The sequence below is a fragment of the Pempheris klunzingeri genome, chromosome 6 (assembly GCF_042242105.1).
Source record: "Pempheris klunzingeri isolate RE-2024b chromosome 6, fPemKlu1.hap1, whole genome shotgun sequence".
Taxonomy (NCBI): domain Eukaryota; kingdom Metazoa; phylum Chordata; class Actinopteri; order Acropomatiformes; family Pempheridae; genus Pempheris; species Pempheris klunzingeri.
The window spans coordinates 29,078,881-29,099,902 of NC_092017.1; the positions used below are offsets into that span (position 1 = coordinate 29,078,881).

At 50.1% G+C, this 21,022-nt stretch overlaps 2 protein-coding genes across 2 annotated transcripts in view; both read left to right on the top strand.

Annotated features, from left to right (window-relative positions):
- stil (STIL centriolar assembly protein) overlaps positions 1 to 12,966 on the top strand; it is a 13,150-nt gene extending 184 nt beyond the window's left edge. The window contains exons 1-16 of the mRNA XM_070831552.1: positions 1 to 144; positions 853 to 960; positions 1,207 to 1,322; positions 1,430 to 1,617; positions 1,753 to 1,997; positions 2,083 to 2,166; positions 2,614 to 2,700; positions 2,778 to 2,943; positions 3,045 to 3,148; positions 7,814 to 7,916; positions 8,147 to 9,202; positions 9,590 to 9,689; positions 9,820 to 10,024; positions 10,540 to 10,633; positions 10,713 to 10,999; positions 11,875 to 12,966. The exon at positions 1 to 144 is cut by the window's left edge and continues 184 nt beyond it. Coding sequence (XP_070687653.1) covers positions 65 to 144; positions 853 to 960; positions 1,207 to 1,322; positions 1,430 to 1,617; positions 1,753 to 1,997; positions 2,083 to 2,166; positions 2,614 to 2,700; positions 2,778 to 2,943; positions 3,045 to 3,148; positions 7,814 to 7,916; positions 8,147 to 9,202; positions 9,590 to 9,689; positions 9,820 to 10,024; positions 10,540 to 10,633; positions 10,713 to 10,999; positions 11,875 to 12,430 — 3,579 coding nt within the window. The 5' untranslated portion in view covers positions 1 to 64 and the 3' untranslated portion in view covers positions 12,431 to 12,966. The remainder of the gene's footprint in view (positions 145 to 852; positions 961 to 1,206; positions 1,323 to 1,429; positions 1,618 to 1,752; positions 1,998 to 2,082; positions 2,167 to 2,613; positions 2,701 to 2,777; positions 2,944 to 3,044; positions 3,149 to 7,813; positions 7,917 to 8,146; positions 9,203 to 9,589; positions 9,690 to 9,819; positions 10,025 to 10,539; positions 10,634 to 10,712; positions 11,000 to 11,874) is intronic.
- Positions 12,967 to 13,108: 142 nt separating this feature from the next.
- Positions 13,109 to 20,392, top strand: serpinc1 (serpin peptidase inhibitor, clade C (antithrombin), member 1). The gene is made up of 8 exons (XM_070832779.1): positions 13,109 to 13,236; positions 16,702 to 17,062; positions 17,332 to 17,547; positions 17,670 to 17,807; positions 18,447 to 18,665; positions 19,223 to 19,397; positions 19,777 to 19,841; positions 20,216 to 20,392. Exons 2-8 carry the CDS (start codon positions 16,703 to 16,705, stop codon positions 20,390 to 20,392), a joined length of 1,350 nt encoding a protein of 449 aa, XP_070688880.1. The 5' UTR covers positions 13,109 to 13,236; position 16,702.
- Positions 20,393 to 21,022: the final 630 nt, after the last annotated feature.

The following is a 21,022-nucleotide window of genomic DNA, read 5'->3' on the forward strand; positions in this document are numbered from 1 at the left end:
CTGTTAGCGGGACTCCGAGCGTTCCCTCCCCGCTCATAGTTCATCTCTGTCGGCCACAGCAGGGATGAGCTGCCCGGTGAACCTCCAGGCTCTGCCGTCCGGAGCGTTTGAGGCGGTTTTTACTCCGGAGAATGTCAGAGGAAGGTGAGTTAATGTCGGCACACCAGGTTCAAGTCAACAACACCTGCTGGGTGTCACACCTGCCCCCCCACCAGGTAACCCAGGCTGTCTGCGGGGCCTCAATGAGCCCCAGCAGGAGAGCTGAGCGACTGGGATCATGTCCCAGCACCCAGAGACAGGAAGAGGATTCAGTCCTTTAACGTGTCTGCAGTATTTTCCATCTGAACCAGAGAACAGGGGGGGGGGTCCACCTGGGGGGCTGGGGAACCGATGACCCTCTGACAGACACCCCCGGTCTTTGACCAGTCCTCTTTGTGGTCCCAAAGCTGTTCTGAGACTCAGCGTCTTATTTCTACAGAAACATGAACTGGAATCAGCTGCAGCCTTTAGCTAACGTTAGCAGGAGGCTAACTGTTAGCACCATCCAACATGGCCGCTCCTCTCCTGCTCTCCTGGGGAATCACCACCATGTGGATGTTCTCAGTCCGATAATAACGTTCCCTCCATGACAGAAGCCTCCTGTGTTTACTAAAGCCTGAAAGTAGTCCACAGACCAGCTGAACTACAGCATGAAGGTTATTATGGGATGTTTACCCACTGACACTGACAATAAAACAAACTGCAGATGTCAGATTTAAATAAAATAAAATAATAAATCCTCTTGTTCTTCAGCGGATAGAACTGTGAGAATGTGATGTCAGGTGTCAGCTGACGTTTCCTCGTGTCCAACAGGAGCTCCACGAAGGCCGTCGGCAAGCTCAGCTTCCCCAAGTCCAGATCAGCTCTGTGGGACGGCACCCCCACAGGAGAGAAGCTCCGCCTCCAGCTGTGCTCCCACAGGTGCACACACACACACACACACACACACACACGTGTCCACAGGTGTCTAATTGATTTTTTACTCAGAACCATTTTAAGGGCCAAAAACATTTATTTCACTTTTATCTGTTTAGTTGTGATGTTAATGACAGTGAGTCATGAATATTCAAATAGTCATTAGATAATAAAAAACTGGTCTGTGTGTCTGTCTGTCTGTGTGTCTGTCTGTGTGTCTGTCTGTGTGTCTGTCTGTCTGTGTGTGTGCAGGAAGCCTCGGGTGCTGCTCTTGGAGAAAGCTCTGCGACTGGCTCAGCGCCACGCCCATCACAGTAACAAGCCCCGCCTCCACTGCTTCTTCCTGGGGACGCTGTCTGTGGACGCAGGTCAGAGGTCACCTGCTCCTCCTCCTCAGCTCTGATTGGTCCAGCTGCTGTCAGGCCTGTATTAACCCCTGTGTATGTGTGTGTGTGTGTGTGTGTGTGTGGTCCAGATGAGGAGGGGGTCACAGTTACTCTGGACCGGTTCGATCCGGGTCGGGACCAGGCCGGAGCCCCGGGCAGGGTCCCCTCTGCCCTGCTGCCCGGAGACGTGCTGGTTCCCTGTTTGTTCTCCACGCAGGTGGAGACGGCGTCCGACACAGTCGTCCAATCAGAGGCTGAGTTCCACCACTGCTTCAAGGTGAGTCTGACACCTGCAGCTCAGAGGTCACGGCCCCCTCGGTCCGCCAAGTCCAGGATCTGGTCCCGATGATCGGGTCTGTGTGGGCCAGGCGGACCAGGTCTGAGGTGCCCCGCCTGCCTGTCTGTGTCTCAGGTGCTGCAGCAGTGTGTGGGCGGCAGACAGACTCTGGATCTGTCCCAGCTGATGAGGGTCGGAGGTCGTGTCGTCTGCTGTCGGCGGTCTGACGCCGCCGCCTTCAGCCTCAGCTGGTCGTCCGTCTGTCCGGCCATCGGCGTGGACGTCCAGCCGGTCCGAGCCGTCCCCATCATCCCCACCGCTCTGCTGAGGAGTCTCACCTCCGCCAACCGACCGCCGCCACACGGCGCCCGTCAGAGAGGGTAGGAACGGGAAAGGGGGGGGGGGGGGGGGGGCTTGTTGTGAGGGAGCCAGGTGAGTGTGAACCGTCTGTTTGTGGTGTTTCAGGTTTCTGACCATGGATCAGACCAGGAAAGTCCTCCTGCTGCTGGAGTCCGACCCCAAAGCCTCCAGCCTGCCGCTGGTCGGACTGTGAGCCACACACACTCACTCTCACACACAGTCACTCTCTCACACACACAGTCACTCACACACTCACTCACACTCTCTCACACACTCACTCACACTCACTCACTCACTCTCACACACACACACAGTCACTCTCACACACACACTCACACACTCACTCACTCTCTCACACACTCACCTGTTCTCTAAAATCCCTGTTTTAGTGAATGTAGTCTGGTGTGTGTGCTGTTTGTGGTTAAACCAAAAGGATCTTCCAGGTCTCTCTCTGTAGGGATCCTTTCCATGATGCTGTCACACACTTAGAATAACACTCTGAGGTGATCTACTGGACCAGTTCCAACACTTTTACTACCTCCCAGTCCTTCACACACCAGGATGTGGACAGGGAGGACTGTGTTCTGTCTTGTGTTTGTGTGACCTGTAGCTCATGCACTTCCTGTCATGTGACAGCTGGCTGAGTGGAGTCACACACGTGTACAGCCCTCAGGTGTGGGCCTGGTGTCTGCGGTTCCTGTTTGGCTCCGCCCTCCAGGACAGGTGAGTTTCCTGTCAGAGGTCCAGGTGTTCAGACTGTGCTGCTGCTCTGGTGTCACTCAGAGTTTCTGTTGTTTCAGAGTTCTGTCAGAGAGCCGCTGTTTCCTCCTCATCCTGTTCGCCTCCACGCACACAGCCCCGCTGTTCTTCCAGTGTCGTGGACCAGGACCAGGACCGGGACCGGGACCAGCACCGCAGTTGGACTACCAGCTGCTGACAGCCTCCCAGTCCATCACATTGTACCAGGTAACGACGCCGCTGCCACCACAGGTGACCAGCAGCTTCAGACATGCTGTAGTCCTGAGGTTCCCCCTGAATGTGGTCTGACGTGGTCTGGTGCCCCACAGCAGGTGGTCCTGGTGGAGGGTCAGGCTGTGCAGTGTGAGCTGGGCTCAGAGGACCACAGCAGACAGGTGGAGGTCTTCAGGGCGGCTCAGGCCTCCTTCAGCAGGTACCAAAGCCGCTTAGTGAGGAATCTCCTTAAGTGTTCCCCTTAAGGTGTGTGTCAGGTGTGTGTTTAAGGTGTGTGTCAGGTGTGTGTTTAAGGTGTGTGTTAGGTGTGTGTCAGGTGTGTGTTTAAGGTGTGTGTCAGGTGTGTGTTTAAGGTGTGTGTCAGGTGTGTGTTTAAGGTGTGTGTCAGGTGTGTGTTTAAGGTGTGTGTTAGGTGTGTGTTTAAGGTGTGTGTCAGGTGTGTGTCAGGTGTGTGTTTAAGGTGTGTGTCAGGTGTGTGTTTAAGGTGTGTGTCAGGTGTGTGTTTAAGGTGTGTGTCAGGTGTGTGTCAGGTGTGTGTGTTAGGTGTGTGTCAGGTGTGTGTTTAAGGTGTGTGTCAGGTGTGTGTCAGGTGTGTGTTTAAGGTGTGTGTTAGGTGTGTGTTAGGTGTGTGTCAGGTGTGTTTAAGGTGTGTGTCAGGTGTGTGTTTAAGGTGTGTGTCAGGTGTGTGTTTAAGGTGTGTGTCAGGTGTGGGTTTAAGGTGTGTGTTTAAGGTGTGTGTTAGGTGTGTGTCAGGTGTGTGTCAGGTGTGTGTTTAAGGTGTGTGTCAGGTGTGTGTTTAAGGTGTGTGTTAGGTGTGTGTTAGGTGTGTGTTTAAGGTGTGTGTTAGGTGTGTGTCAGGTGTGTGTTTAAGGTGTGTGTCAGGTGTGTGTTTAAGGTGTGTGTCAGGTGTGTGTTTAAGGTGTGTGTTAGGTGTGTGTTAGGTGTGTGTCAGGTGTGTGTCAGGTGTGTGTTTAAGGTGTGTGTCAGGTGTGTGTTTAAGGTGTGTGTCAGGTGTGTGTCAGGTGTGTGTTTAAGGTGTGTGTCAGGTGTGTGTTTAAGGTGTGTGTCAGGTGTGTGTCAGGTGTGTGTTTAAGGTGTGTGTCAGGTGTGTGTTTAAGGTGTGTGTCAGGTGTGTTTAAGGTGTGTGTCAGGTGTGTTTAAGGTGTGTGTCAGGTGTGTGTTTAAGGTGTGTGTCAGGTGTGTGTTTAAGGTGTGTGTCAGGGGTGTGTTTAAGGTGTGTGTCAGGTGTGTGTTTCAGGTGTGTGTTTAAGGTGTGTGTCAGGTGTGTTTAAGGTGTGTGTTAGGTGTGTGTTTAAGGTGTGTGTCAGGTGTGTTTAAGGTGTGTGTCAGGTGTGTGTTTAAGGTGTGTGTGAGGTGTGTTTAAGGTGTGTTTAAGGTGTGTTTAAGGTGTGTGTCAGGTGTGTGTCAGGTGTGTTTCAGGTGTGTTTCAGGTGTGTTTAAGGTGTGTGTCAGGTGTGTGTCAGGTGTGTTTAAGGTGTGTGTTTAAGGTGTGTGTTTAAGGTGTGTGTGTCAGGTGTGTGTCAGGTGTGTGTTTAAGGTGTGTGTTTAAGGTGTGTTTAAGGTGTGTTTAAGGTGTGTGTCAGGTGTGTGTCAGGTGTGTTTAAGGTGTGTGTCAGGTGTGTGTTTAAGGTGTGTGTTTAAGGTGTGTGTTTAAGGTGTGTGTTTAAGGTGTGTGTTTAAGGTGTGTGTCAGGTGTGTGTTTAAGGTGTGTGTTTAAGGTGTGTGTTTAAGATGTGTGTCAGGTGTGTGTTTAAGGTGTGTGTTTAAGGTGTGTGTTTAAGGTGTGTGTCAGGTGTGTGTTTAAGGTGTGTGTGTCAGGTGTGTGTCAGGTGTGTGTTTAAGGTGTGTGTTAGGTGTGTGTTTAAGGTGTGTGTCAGGTGTGTTTAAGGTGTGTGTCAGGTGTGTGTCAGGTGTGTGTTTAAGGTGTGTTTAAGGTGTGTTTAAGGTGTGTTTAAGGTGTGTGTCAGGTGTGTGTCAGGTGTGTTTCAGGTGTGTTTCAGGTGTGTTTAAGGTGTGTGTCAGGTGTGTGTCAGGTGTGTTTAAGGTGTGTGTTTAAGGTGTGTGTTTAAGGTGTGTGTTTAAGGTGTGTGTGTCAGGTGTGTGTCAGGTGTGTGTTTAAGGTGTGTGTTTAAGGTGTGTTTAAGGTGTGTTTAAGGTGTGTGTCAGGTGTGTGTCAGGTGTGTTTAAGATGTGTGTTTAAGGTGTGTGTCAGGTGTGTGTCAGGTGTGTGTTTAAGGTGTGTGTTAGGTGTGTGTTAGGTGTGTGTCAGGTGTGTTTAAGGTGTGTGTCAGGTGTGTGTTTAAGGTGTGTGTCAGGTGTGTGTTTAAGGTGTGTGTCAGGTGTGGGTTTAAGGTGTGTGTTTAAGGTGTGTGTTAGGTGTGTGTCAGGTGTGTGTCAGGTGTGTGTCAGGTGTGTGTTTAAGGTGTGTGTCAGGTGTGTGTTTAAGGTGTGTGTTAGGTGTGTGTTAGGTGTGTGTTTAAGGTGTGTGTTAGGTGTGTGTCAGGTGTGTGTTTAAGGTGTGTGTCAGGTGTGTGTTTAAGGTGTGTGTCAGGTGTGTGTTTAAGGTGTGTGTTAGGTGTGTGTTAGGTGTGTGTCAGGTGTGTGTCAGGTGTGTGTTTAAGGTGTGTGTCAGGTGTGTGTTTAAGGTGTGTGTCAGGTGTGTGTCAGGTGTGTGTTTAAGGTGTGTGTCAGGTGTGTGTTTAAGGTGTGTGTCAGGTGTGTGTCAGGTGTGTGTTTAAGGTGTGTGTCAGGTGTGTGTTTAAGGTGTGTGTCAGGTGTGTTTAAGGTGTGTGTCAGGTGTGTTTAAGGTGTGTGTCAGGTGTGTGTTTAAGGTGTGTGTCAGGTGTGTGTTTAAGGTGTGTGTCAGGGGTGTGTTTAAGGTGTGTGTCAGGTGTGTGTTTCAGGTGTGTGTTTAAGGTGTGTGTCAGGTGTGTTTAAGGTGTGTGTTAGGTGTGTGTTTAAGGTGTGTGTCAGGTGTGTTTAAGGTGTGTGTCAGGTGTGTGTTTAAGGTGTGTGTGAGGTGTGTTTAAGGTGTGTTTAAGGTGTGTTTAAGGTGTGTGTCAGGTGTGTGTCAGGTGTGTTTCAGGTGTGTTTCAGGTGTGTTTAAGGTGTGTGTCAGGTGTGTGTCAGGTGTGTTTAAGGTGTGTGTTTAAGGTGTGTGTTTAAGGTGTGTGTGTCAGGTGTGTGTCAGGTGTGTGTTTAAGGTGTGTGTTTAAGGTGTGTTTAAGGTGTGTTTAAGGTGTGTGTCAGGTGTGTGTCAGGTGTGTTTAAGGTGTGTGTCAGGTGTGTGTTTAAGGTGTGTGTTTAAGGTGTGTGTTTAAGGTGTGTGTTTAAGGTGTGTGTTTAAGGTGTGTGTCAGGTGTGTGTTTAAGGTGTGTGTTTAAGGTGTGTGTTTAAGATGTGTGTCAGGTGTGTGTTTAAGGTGTGTGTTTAAGGTGTGTGTTTAAGGTGTGTGTCAGGTGTGTGTTTAAGGTGTGTGTGTCAGGTGTGTGTCAGGTGTGTGTTTAAGGTGTGTGTTAGGTGTGTGTTTAAGGTGTGTGTCAGGTGTGTTTAAGGTGTGTGTCAGGTGTGTGTCAGGTGTGTGTTTAAGGTGTGTTTAAGGTGTGTTTAAGGTGTGTTTAAGGTGTGTGTCAGGTGTGTGTCAGGTGTGTTTCAGGTGTGTTTCAGGTGTGTTTAAGGTGTGTGTCAGGTGTGTGTCAGGTGTGTTTAAGGTGTGTGTTTAAGGTGTGTGTTTAAGGTGTGTGTTTAAGGTGTGTGTGTCAGGTGTGTGTCAGGTGTGTGTTTAAGGTGTGTGTTTAAGGTGTGTTTAAGGTGTGTTTAAGGTGTGTGTCAGGTGTGTGTCAGGTGTGTTTAAGATGTGTGTTTAAGGTGTGTGTCAGGTGTGTGTCAGGTGTGTTTAAGGTGTGTGTCAGGTGTGTGTTTAAGGTGTGTGTTTAAGGTGTGTGTTTAAGGTGTGTGTTTAAGGTGTGTGTCAGGTGTGTGTTTAAGGTGTGTGTTTAAGGTGTGTGTTTAAGGTGTGTGTCAGGTGTGTGTTTAAGGTGTGTGTTTAAGGTGTGTGTCAGGTGTGTGTTTAAGGTGTGTGTGTCAGGTGTGTGTCAGGTGTGTGTTTAAGGTGTGTGTTTAAGGTGTGTTTAAGGTGTGTGTCAGGTGTGTGTCAGGTGTGTTTAAGATGTGTGTTTAAGGTGTGTGTCAGGTGTGTGTCAGGTGTGTGTCAGGTGTGTGTCAGGTGTGTGTCAGGTGTGTTTAAGGTGTGTGTCAGGTGTGTGTTTAAGGTGTGTGTTTAAGGTGTGTGTTTAAGGTGTGTTTAAGGTGTGTGTTTAAGGTGTGTGTCAGGTGTGTGTTTAAGGTGTGTGTTTAAGGTGTGTTTAAGGTGTGTGTTTAAGGTGTGTTTAAGGTGTGTGTTTAAGGTGTGTGTTTAAGGTGTGTGTCAGGTGTGTGTTTAAGGTGTGTGTTTAAGGTGTGTTTAAGGTGTGTGTTTAAGGTGTGTGTCAGGTGTGTGTTTAAGGTGTGTGTTTAAGGTGTGTGTTTAAGGTGTGTGTCAGGTGTGTGTTTAAGGTGTGTGTTTAAGGTGTGTGTTTAAGGTGTGTGTCAGGTGTGTGTTTAAGGTGTGTTTAAGGTGTGTGTCAGGTGTGTGTCAGGTGTGTTTAAGGTGTGTGTCAGGTGTGTTTAAGGTGTGTTTAAGGTGTGTGTCAGGTGTGTTTAAGGTGTGTGTCAGGTGTGTTTAAGGTGTCTGACTGTTCCAGTAAACAGGGATTGTGGTTTTTGGATGTTTGGCTCGGAGCTCCGCCCTGAAGCTTCTTCCTGACGACCATGTGACACATGACACCGTCCTCTCTGTCCGCAGAGCGGCGCCGCCAGCTGCCGGTCTGTCGTCCAGTGACCACGACTCTGGAGTCGAGGACCTGTCCCCCCGCCCGTCGCCGAGCCCCCACCCCCCTGCCCAGCAGGTCAGTGCTAACATTAATGCTAATGAAGCGGGTGGAGTCCGGCCGCTGTCACTCTGAGGTGTCTGGCTGTGGTCGGTCGGTCGGTCGGTTTGGTTCTAGTCTCATAAAATCCACTTATCTTTGAACCATAAGATCTAAAGTAGCTGAGCAGGTCTTTGAAGACCTTCAGACCTCTGAGCTGACGGAGCTGATGGAGCTTCTGGGATCTTAAGAAGGTTCTTCTGTTTCAGGCCCGCAGAGTCCAGCCGTCTGTTCCTGAACTGTCTCTGCTGATGGACGGCAGCTTCACCTCCAATCAGAACGCTTGGCAGGACCCAGGCCCCGCCCACAGGCCTCCAACCGGAAACCACCACTCCTCCTCCTCAGCCCCCAGACCTGCTGCTCCTCTTCCTCCTCATCCTCCTCCTCACCTGCACAGCACCCCCAACTCCAACCTGCAGCCCTGCACCTGCTGCCCCACCCACACCTACGAGTGCACCTCCATCTTCTCCTCCCCACAACTCCATCCTCCTCCTCCTCCTCCATCCTCCCATCACCACCCTCCCTCCCACCCCCTCTCCCACAGCGCCTCCTCTCCTCTCTCTGACCATGACCACACTCTTCCTCCCCCATCCTCCCATCACCACACTCCTCCTCCTCCCCCATCCTCCCATCACCACACTCCTTCTCCTCCCCCATCCTCCCATCACCACACTCCTTCTCCTCCTCCATCCTCCCATCACCACACTCCTTCTCCTCCCCCATCCTCCCATCACCACACTCCTCCTCCTCCCCCATCCTCCCATCACCACACTCCTCCTCCTCCCCCATCCTCCCATCACCACACTCCTCCTCCTCCCCCATCCTCCCATCACCACACTCCTTCTCCTCCCCCATCCTCCCATCACCACACTCCTTCTCCTCCTCCATCCTCCCATCACCACACTCTTCCTCCCCCATCCTCCCATCACCACACTCTTCCTCCCCCATCCTCCCATCACCACACTCTTCCTCCCCCATCCTCCCATCACCACACTCCCTCCCACCCCCTCTCCCACAGCGCCTCCTCTCCTCTCTCTGGCCATGACCACACTCCTCCTCCTTCCCCTGTCCTCCGCCCTCCTGCTGTCCCCTGGTGTGGTGACTCCCCCTCCCGTCCTGCGGCAGACCCCGTCCCTCCCCCCTGCTTCCCCCGTCCCTCCTCCTGTGTGAATCATTGCTGTGATCAGGTTGGGGGAGTCCCACCGTACGACCCCTACCACCTCCTCCTCCATCAGGACCGACAGCTGCGCCTCCTGCAGGCTCAGGTGAGAGCACAGAGGTTCTTCTTCTCTGTTCAAACCTGGAGCCTACGTTACCCACAATGCACCCCTACCACCGGCAGGGGCTGAGGGGCAGGTGTGTGTGCGCTCGTTGCAGCTCAGGCGTCGCGGTGCAGAGCTCAGCTCCACGTGACGGGGGCTCAGAGGAGGTGGAGCCAAAAACGTTCTACTTCCTGGTAGAAAAGTACCAGGATGTTCCTGACGGTCGGCAGCCCCCAGTTTCACACTGACAGAACAGCTGTGTGTTCATGGTTCTAGCACGCAGTGGGGACCCCAACATGCTAATGATGCTCACTTTGATCGTCTGAAGAGTTTAGCTGAAGAGAGCAGACCTGCAGAGAAAATGACCTGTTTCCTGTTTCCTGTCTTCAGGTGCAGATGCTGCTGGAGGCTCAGAGGAAACTTCACACCTCCAGTCAGCAGGTGGACACTCACACACCCAGGAGCACCGCCAGCATCGCCGTGGGGACAGGTGAGGCTACGGGGGAGGGGGGGTCAGGTGAGACTGGTGAGAGTGTGGGGGGGCAGGTATCTGAACAGGTAAGCAGACAGGTGACTGACAGGACAGGTGTCACCAGGTGTTTTGTGCCTCTGGTTTACAGGTGCCAGTCTGTTCTGGGGGGATCCCGTCCAACCCCTCCCTCATCAGGAGGTACAGGCTCCTCCCCCCTCGTCCTCCCCCAGCCCCTCCTCCTCCTGCAGACACCCCCCTCCCGCGGACCTGCCAGTCATCAGGCCTGTGGGCGGGGCTGAGGACAGTGACATCACAGGTCAGGAGGCCACCGTCTCCCCCCCTGGACGTCACAGGTGAGACTGACAGCTGATTGGTTTTTGATCAGAGAGCAGCCAGGTGTCGTTCATGTCCTCACAAACATTCACACTGACACCTGCAACCTCTGGCTCAGCTGTTAGCCACAAAGCTAACATGATGCTAGCCTCAAAGCTGACGCAGTGCTAGCCACAAAGCTAACATGATGCTAGCCACAAAGCTAACGCAGTGCTAGCCACAAAGCTAACATGATGCTAGCCACAAAGCTGACGCAGTGCTAGCCACAAAGCTAACATGATGCTAGCCTCAAAGCTGACGCAGTGCTAGCCACAAAGCTAACATGATGCTAGCCTCAAAGCTAACGCAGTCAGAGAATTAATTAATTAATTTAGACATTAAACCACTTCGTAGGCGTCCATCACTTTAACAGACACCCAGCAGCCAATCAGACCACATGGTCCCATCAGCAGTCAGTGATGACCTGATGTGGACCAGGACTCTGACCTGATGTGGACCAGGACTCTGACCCAGACTCTGACCTGATGTGTTTCAGCAGCTTGGGGGGTCTGCAGAGTCCCGTTCTGGGGGAGAGCGCCAGCATGTGCAGAGCAGCAGACGACCAGCAGAGCTTCTACCAGAACCTGATGGTAAGGAGTCCGTCAGAAGGTCACATGACACGGTGTACCTGATCTGATCATGTGACCACCTGTCCTCTGGTGTCTTCAGAATCAGCTGACCAGCCGTCTCCAGGAGGAGGAGCCTGTCAGACAGGAAGAGGAGTCCAGGAGGAGGAGCCTGTCAGACCGCTCCCAGTCGTCCTCCTCCTCGTCCTCCTCCTCGTCCTCCTCCTCGTCCTCCTCCTCGTCCTCCTCCTCCAGGACGAAGCAGCAGGGTGGGGGGGGGGACCCGGTGGTCGGCGCCACCCTGTGGCGGCTGCAGCAGCTTGGAGTTGACGTGGACCAAGATCTGATGGAGTCTGACAGAAGAGTCCACCAGACTGTGGAGAGCAGCAGGTACAGAGCTCACCTGGTCCCTCTGGGGGGGGGGGTTACCTGTATGTACCTAATGTGGTCATCTGGTCTCCACAAAGACCTGAAGGGTCTAGTGGTCTAGTGGATCCCTGGCTCCTGTCCTCGGCTGTCCCTCCATTTAGAAAGTAACTCATCAGTTAAAACACCAGCGCTGTGAGCAGATGAGGCCAAACTCTTCAGACTGTGACGGTAAAGACGCAGTAAAAGGGCCCCCCCGGGCCCCCCCGGTCTGGAACCACCTAGATGGCTTTTTTAAAGAGGTCATGTGACATTTAGAGGAAATGAACCTCTTGAGTCATGGAAACTCTGGAAATTAGACATTAGAGCAGGGGGGTCAAACTGTGAAACAGGGTGACAGAGATATAATAAAATATATTTATCCAGAAATATGAAGGTAAACAGCCAAACTTCAACAGCTTCTCCTCAATGAAAGAAACAGAATTTTAAATAATTCTTTTCTTTTTGTCTCATATTTAGATTCTTTAATCAAAGACACATCAGCTCCACTAACAACACACACAGGTCAAACTGCCCCCCCGCTATAACGGCACTGATCGGTGTGTCATTATACCTGGGGGAGGAGGGGCTGCTGCACGGGTCCTGACTAGCGCGGCAGCTGTTCAGTGCATTGTGGGATTTGTAGTATTAGAGGTGGGAGTGCTGTTTACCGACGGGCCGTTCTTAATAGTCACATGACATCATCTCGCGGATAATATATGTAATATATGATTGTATATTGTATTAGAGGGAGGGAAGCGTGTCGTCAGCGCCGTCTGGTGGACAAACTGTGAAATGTTTCTGTCACTGTGTGTGTGTGTGTGTGTGTGTGTGTGTGTGTGTGTGTGTGTGTGTACCAGCACTCTGGCGAGCATCAACCCGGCGGCGGTCCTGTCCAGACTGAGCGTGTCCGAGCCGACGGCCAGCTCTCTGTTTCAGGGCGGCAGCGTGGACCTGAGTCTGGAGGCCAACGCCATCGCCCTGCGCTACCTGAGCGACTCTCAGCTCAGCCGCCTGTCTCTGGGAGGCCACGCCCCTCGCCACGCCCCCGCTTCCTCCAGTGACTCCCTGCTGTCGCCAAGCAACATGTCTCTGGCCACCAAGAAGTACATGAGGAGGTACGGGCTGATTGAGGAGGAGGAGGGAGAGGAGGAGGAGGAGGAGGTGCCGGCGGCAGCTCGACCGCCGCTGTCGGAAGCTCTGAATGTGAAGCTCCTCCCACAGAGTCAGCTGATCCGGGACCTGCGCCCCAAAATGCAGCTGTTAGCCGGCGGCACCAAACCAAACACCGCCGACAAGGAGAACTGCTCCAGCCGACGGCCATCTTTATCGAGGGCGAGCAGCCGTCAAACAGAAGCATCAGTGGGAAACATCCTGGACCTGAGCCGCCTCCGACAGCTGCCCAAACTCTTCTGACTCACACTGAAATCTGCTGGAGCGCTTTAAAAACAGCCAATTCTTGAATGGAGTCTGGTGCGTCGGAGGTGCTCAGTATGTTCAGTAAGACCTGCTGGTCTGACTCGGGTCCTGGTTTTCATAATCAGACGGGTTTCACAGGATCTGCCGTCTTTTGGCAGAAACCAAAACATCAGGAACCCTCTGCTGCTCAGACTGAAATCTGTGAGAATGTTTTAAAAACTGTGAATTTTTAGATGGAGTCTGGTGCTCAGTGTGATCAGTAAGGACACACTGCTGGTGTGACTGATCATGAAGACCAGGACCAGAGAGGTGTGTCAGGATCTCTGAAACCTGCTGATCAATGACCACGTCTAAGATCTGCTGGAGCATTTTAGAACTGTACAGGTGCTGTGATTTTAAAAACTGATTTTTTAAAATGGAGTCTGGTGCTCGTTGTTCTGTCTGACTGGAAATCTGCCAACTTTGTCTGTTGTCACTCGTTTCACCAGAAGTGTGTTTATGTTTCTGTTTTTACTTCCTTTGTGCACGTTTGTATTATTTTATTACAAATAAAGTCCAGAACACTAGAATCCTGACTGAGCCGTGGTTATTCCTGCCTTTACGTTGGGGCCAGGCGTCCTGCAGTTATTGATCAGGTGAGTTCAGCAGCCGCTTTGTGTTCAGATGTTTCCTGGAGCTCATCTGCTGACTAACACGATCAATGTCTCAAAGGTCGCCGTGGTGTTTGAGCGCTCTGCGGGACACTGACCTGAGTTCAGCTCTGACTGCACGTCTGACTGTCCGACTTCACTCTACCTGCTCAGGTAAGATTTCACTAATTAATCTGTCAAACGCTGAGCGTGTCGGCTTCTGTTTGGGGTTTTATCCTGAAACTGGACGCTTTAGTTTTCCCTCGGAGCTCCTGAAGAAACGCTTCAGCTCTTTGTTCACATTTCATCTCCGTGTTCATGTTTTTATCTTTAAAGTTGGACATCAGGCGTCGGACGTGATTTAATCTTGAAGGAAGAGTTCATGATGTTTTAACTGAAGCTTCACCTGCTGTCATGTGACACGCTGCAGTGTGTTTGTGCTCCAGTTCAGATCCTGTTGAGCAGCTTTAGTGACCATTTACACAACCCCCCCTCTGAGGAGATTTAACTGTTATAACCCCTCTGCTCTCTGAACGCTGCTGCTTCTTCTTCTGCTGACGTCGTCTCTTGGAGGACCTTCTTCTTCTTCATGTCCCTAAAATGTGTCCAACCTCAGCTAAAAGGTTCCAGAAGTCACTGAAGCAGAACGAGTGAGAAAAGACTTCAGACATGTTGTTCATCAGAGGAGACTAAAGAAAGACAGAGAACATGTTGATCCAGAACAACAGGAACACTATAGACCTCCACTACACACTGACACACTGACTAACTAACACACACACACTATAGACCTCCACTACACACTGACACACTGACTAACTAACACACACACACTATAGACCTCCACTACACACTGACACACTGACTAACTAACACACACACACACACTATAGACCTCCACTACACACTGACACACTGACTAACTAACACACACACACACACTATAGACCTCCACTACACACTGACACACTGACTAACTAACACACACACACTATAGACCTCCACTACACACTGACACACTGACTAACTAACACACACACACTATAGACCTCCACTACACACTGACACACTGACTAACTAACACACACACACACACACTATAGACCTCCACTACACACTAACACACTGACTAACACACACACTCACACTATAGACCTCCACTACACACTAACACACTGACTAACTAGCACACACACACACACTATAGACCTCCACTACACACTGACTAACTAGCACACACACTATAGACCTCCACTACACACTGACACACTGACTAACTAACACACACACACTATAGACCTCCACTACACACTGACACACTGACTAACTAACACACACACACACACTATAGACCTCCACTACACACTAACACACTGACTAACTAACACACACACACACACTATAGACCTCCACTACACACTGACACACTGACTAACTAGCACACACACACACTATAGACCTCCACTACACACTAACACACTGACTAACTAACACACACACACACACTATAGACCTCCACTACACACTAACACACTGACTAACTAACACTCACACACACTATAGACCTCCACTACACACTGACACACTGACTAACACACACACACACTATAGACCTCCACTACACACTAACACACTGACTAACTAACACTCACACACACTATAGACCTCCACTACACACTGACACACTGACTAACACACACACACACTATAGACCTCCACTACACACTGACACACTGACTAACACACACACACACTATAGACCTCCACTACACACTGACTAACTAGCACACACACACTATAGACCTCCACTACACACTGACTAACACACACACACACTATAGACCTCCACTACACACTAACACACTGACTAACTAACACACACACACACTATAGACCTCCACTACACACTGACACACTGACTAACTAGCACACACACACACACTATAGACCTCCACTACACACTGACACACTGACTAACTAACACACACACACACACTATAGACCTCCACTACACACTGACACACTGACTAACTAGCACACACACACTATAGACCTCCACTACACACTAACACACTGACTAACTAACACACACACACACACTATAGACCTCCACTACACACTAACACACTGACTAACTAACACTCACACACACTATAGACCTCCACTACACACTGACACACTGACTAACACACACACACACTATAGACCTCCACTACACACTGACTAACTAGCACACACACACTATAGACCTCCACTACACACTAACACACTGACTAACTAGCACACACACACTATAGACCTCCACTTCACACTGACACACTGACTAACTAGCACACACACACACTATAGACCTCCACTACACACTGACACACTGACTAACTAACACACACACACACTATAGACCTCCACTACACACTGACACACTGACTAACTAACACACACACACACTATAGACCTCCACTACACACTGACACATTGACTAACTAACACACACACACACACACTATAGACCTCCACTACACACTACACACTGACTAACTAGGACACACACACTATAGACCTCCACTACACACTAACACACTGACTAACTAACACACACACACACACACTATAGACCTCCACTACACACTAACACACTGACTAACTAACACACACACACACTATAGACCTCCACTACACACTGACACATTGACTAACTAACACACACACACACACACTATAGACCTCCACTACACACTACACACTGACTAACTAGGACACACACACTATAGACCTCCACTACACACTAACACACTGACTAACTAACACACACACACACTATAGACCTCCACTACACACTGACACATTGACTAACTAACACACACACACACACACTATAGACCTCCACTACACACTACACACTGACTAACTAGGACACACACACTATAGACCTCCACTACACACTAACACACTGACTAACTAGGACACACACACTATAGACCTCCACTACACACTAACACACTGACTAACTAACACACACACACACACTATAGACCTCCACTACACACTGACACACTGACTAACTAACACACACACACACACTATAGACCTCCACTACACACTAACACACTGACTAACTAGGACACACACACTATAGACCTCCACTACACACTAACACACTGACTAACTAACACACACACACACACACACTATAGACCTCCACTACACACTGACACACTGACTAACTAGCACACACACACACACACACACACACACTATAGACCTCCACTACACACTGACACACTGACTAACTAGCACACACACACACACTGAGACACTACAGTGTGTGTGTGTGTGTTTCAATGTTTTCCAACTGTTGAAATCAGATAATCTGGTTCCCAACGTGACGTTCCCGACCCCTCTGTGGGTCACCAAGGCTTCATGGGGGGTCGTGAGGCCGCCTTGATTCCAGGCTGTGAATTTATCTCTTATTTAAAAATAGAAAAGTGTTTATTGATCAAACAGATGTTTGTAATTGATGAAGATGATGAATCAGATTTAAGGATGCGACAGAAAAACCATCCGGTCATGAAGAAATAAATCAGGACAAAAAAATTAATTGGGCCGTTTCTGACTAAATGTGATTGGGTGTCTGTCCAGAATGAGAGCTGCTGATTGGCTGTTGGTTCTGGCGGTCCTGCCCGTCACCTTCGCCATCCAACCGGACATCTGTGGCGCCAAACCCAGAGACCTTCCCCTGGAGCCGCGCTGCATCTACCGCAGCCCCGACCCCGACCCCGAAGGCCCCACCCCGGAGCCCGAGCCGGTCCCCGAGTCCACCAACCCCCGAGTGTGGGAGCTGTCGAAGGCCAACGGCCGCTTCGCGCTGGCGCTCTACAAACAGCTCGCCCTCAGCAAGACCCCCGAGTCCAACATCTTCATGTCCCCCATCAGCGTGTCCACGGCGTTCGCCATGACCAAACTGGGGGCCTGTAACCAGACGCTACAGCAGATCATGGAGGTCAGAGCGCCGTACGGACACCATCAGCTTCATCAATTAGTCCAGCGTCTGTCTGTCTGTCTGTCTGTCTGTCTGTCTGTCTGTCTGTCTGTCTGTCTGTCTGTCTGTCTGTCTGTCTGTCTGTCTGTCTGTCTGTCTGGTCATGTTAACGTGAGGTGGAAACAGCTTGAGGGTTTTGGGGTGAACTGTCCCTTTAAGGTTAATCTTGGTTGAGGTGTCTCTTCCTGTTTGTTCTGACTCGGAGGTTAAAACCACGTTTCTGTGTGCAGGTGTTTGAGTTCGACACCATCAAGGAGAAGACGTCGGACCAGGTCCACTTCTTCTTCGCCAAACTCAACTGTCGCCTGTACAGGAAGAAGGACGAGACCACCGAGCTGATCTCCGCCAACCGGCTGTTCGGAGACAAATCTCTGATCTTCAATGAGACGTACCAGAACATCAGTGAGACGGTGTACGGCGCCAAACTGCTGCCGCTCAACTTCAAGGTATCATGTGGTCTCTACGTCGTCATGTGACCCGTGGGGGGGGGGTCAAACAGAAGAACAGGCTTTAAAGTGTCTAAACGTAAAGATAAAGGTTCTTAAATAACTCTGGTTCTGCGCTGCAGGAGAACCCGGAGAAGGCACGTGTCACCATCAACAACTGGATCTCCAACAAGACTGAGAACCTGATCCAGGACACGCTGCCACCGGGGGCGCTGGACTCCAACACGGTCCTGGTCCTTGTCAACACCATCTACTTCAAGGTTGGTACCTGACACCTGTCAGACCTGTGGTCCAGGAGCCCTGTAGAGACCAGGTGGTCTGACAGGGACACGACACCATGACTGTGAAACCTGATGAATAAAGCTGGACCAGTTCTGTTTCAGCTGGTGTTGGAGAGTTTAGAACAAACTCACTGATGGAGGCAGCAGCTTGAAGAGGGCGATAAAATCTGAAGAGCTGAAATATCAAACTATAAAATATATTATAATATAACAATTCCAGAACTGAATCATATTTATGTTTTAAGTGAAAACTATTTTTAAATGTATTTTAGAAATAAGTGTAGGAAAACTTGATCTTAAAGGTTTTTCAATTACAGAACTATTTTAGATGCAGATTTTACTCCGTACAAATGAATAAATGATGAACTTGTTCCAAATTAACGATTTGATTAAAAAGTTCAGGTTTAGTTTAAAGCCTAAAACTGATCCAAAACAGTATTGATAACATGGGAGGGGCCCAAAGGATCATTAGCATAAAGGAGGAGGTCATCTGCATACAAGGAGAAAACTGTTCCATAAAATGTTCCTCAGCTACAACAGAAGGAACCTGAGGGCTGCTGACTGAACCATGTCAGAGACAATTAAATGATGGATTCTCTGGTGCGAATCTCCTCTCAGGGTCAGTGGAAGAACAAGTTCGACAAAGATAACGTGTACGTCTCCGACTTCCACGTTAGCGACAGTCGCAGCTGCTCAGTCAACATGATGTACCAGGAGAACAAGTTCCGGTACAGGTACTTCCCTGACGACCATGTGCAGCTGCTGGAGATGCCGTACCGCGGAGACGACATCACCATGGTGATCATCCTGCCGAGCAAAGGGACCACGCTGAGTCAGGTACTCACTGCTCCTACTTCATTTTGTCTTTCTGATCTCGGACACACAACCGCTCTGCTCCACAACTTTAAAAGTGTTTACATGTAGATCAACATACAATATTTATCAAACAACTAGTTTTTCTTCCTTATTCACAGCCAGTCCAATTTGTCTTTCCAGTTTCATAACCAACTAAATGCATCAAATATTTTTTCCCTTTTCATAATAAAAAGCTCATTTAAAACAGTCGCTCTCAGTCAGTTTTGGGTTGCAGGAAAAAATAATCCTGATAGTATAATTAGAAAATGTCGTTTTCAGGCAGCTGTGATCTAAATGTGATTTGATGATGTCCAAGTTTAGATAACCAGGATTTCCAGGAAGGACGTAAACATAAATCAGAGTGTCATCTGCATAGAAGAGAACTCTCATTAATGGAGGGTGATGAAATGGAACAAAAGCTGGTGGCTCAGTCGGCCTGAACGAACAGATGTAGATAGAACCAAAGCAGTTCAGGCTGAGGAAGGAGGTTATTGTCTGTGTGTTCAGGTGTTTGCTGTGTTTCACTGTTTGCTGTGGAGGTGGAGGAGAGTCTGGACCTGAAGAAACTGACCAGCTGGATGGATGAGATGAAGGAAACCACCGTCTCCGTCCACGTCCCTCGCTTCAGGGTGGAGGACAGTTTCAGCCTGAAGGAGAAGCTTCAGGCCATGGGGCTGACCGACCTGTTCAGCCCTGACAAGGCCCGTCTGCCAGGTGAGGGGGCGGGGACACTCACCTGAGATGTAGGAGGTTCATCAGGTGTCGTCTTTACAAACCTCAAGTAACTGAGACGCTGCAGGATCATCAGTTTCTATAGAGAAACTCTGCCCTCCTGTAAAACCCTGGAGGACTTAAACAGGACTTAAAACCTGAAAGTCTTGGTCCAGGATCCGGACCAAAGGTCGGCCCACAGCGGCTGCTGAGCCTCAGCAGGAGAAACTCTCCTGGGGGGGGACGTGAAGCCGAGAGGACGGACCGACCAATAGCAGAGCGCTCAGCTGTCTTCATGTTTGGTGCTTTAACAGTTCAAACCGCACTGACGTGACAGATTCACCGGCTGGTTTCAGTATTTAATGACCTCCGTCTGTTTCAGGGATGCTGGAGGACAGCGACGATGCACTCCACATCTCAGACGCCTTCCATAAAGCCTTCCTGGAGGTCAGTCACATGCCGCTGACATCACTGATAGCTACTCACTGATTGGCCTAATGGTGTTTGATCCTAGTGTGACGGTCAGCCTGGAGACAGATCACCTGATCACCTGAACCAGCCCCTCCAGATGTTAATAACTGAATCATATCTTCATGTGACCCCTCCAGTTACATTTATTCCCCACGTTAAGGTTTTAAAACCTTCAGCATGTTCAGATCAAATCTGCTCCGTGAAACAGCTAAAAGTAGTCAAATGGAACTGAACCTTTTTTCTGTACAATGTAAACTTCCCAGAAAACATTCAGAGGACGTGACGTCCTGTGATCCAGATCAGCAGACTGGCCCCCAGGCTCCAGACTAAACCTGTTGTGTGGTCTGCAGGTGAACGAGGAGGGCAGCGAGGCGGCGGCCTCCACCGCCGTGGTGGCCGTCGGACGATCCATCAACCTGAACCGGGAAGTTTTCCTGGCCGACAGACCGTTCCTGCTGCTCATCAGAGAGTCGACCATCAACGCGCTGGTGTTCACCGCCAGAGTGGCCGACCCCTGCGGCCAGTAGCCCGTCGACACACCTGCGTCCACACGAGCTACAAATCCTAAAAATGAATCGACAAGTTTCCTTTGTAACGACACGGCAAACACTCAACACACGCTTAATGACGCCGTGAAAACAATCAGACACCTTTTTCCTTCTGTATTCATCTGTCAATCATCCTCCAGCAGCACGCTACATCCTGCATCCTCCAGCAGCACGCTACATCCTACATCCTGCATCCTCCAGCAGCACGCTACATCCTACATCCTACATCCTACATCGCTACATCCTCCAGCCGCACGCTCCTTCTACCAGCTACCTGCGGTGGATCAGATGAACTGCAGGACCTTCTGACCCTCCAGACTTCAGTTCTGGTGGATTTGGAGACGGCTGTACTGGATGCTGATGACATCATTGGTATCCAGGAGTGGCGGACCCTGCCACTGCCGACGACATAGAGCTAAGATGCATTTAGAGGCTGCAGCAGGACAGATCTAGCAGGAATCCTTCCAGGAACTGTCCGCTGTAGTTGCCTTCAGGTGAGGCAGGAATCTGCTGCGGGACACTTGGCATGTTTTTTTACAGGTGACCTGCCTCATGTGTCATGGACAGCTGAATTGTGGGTAATGAGTGCTGGTAAAGGAAGAGGTGAGT

Excerpts from the sequence above, each read along its gene's own strand:
- serpinc1 (XM_070832779.1), top strand. The coding sequence starts at position 16,703 with ATGAGAGCTGCTGATTGGCTGTTGGTTCTGGCGGTCCTGCCCGTCACC. Across the intron at positions 17,063-17,331 it reads CGCTACAGCAGATCATGGAG|GTGTTTGAGTTCGACACCAT; the intron begins GTCAGAGCGCCG and ends TTCTGTGTGCAG. Across the intron at positions 19,842-20,215 it reads TCCATAAAGCCTTCCTGGAG|GTGAACGAGGAGGGCAGCGA; the intron begins GTCAGTCACATG and ends TGTGGTCTGCAG.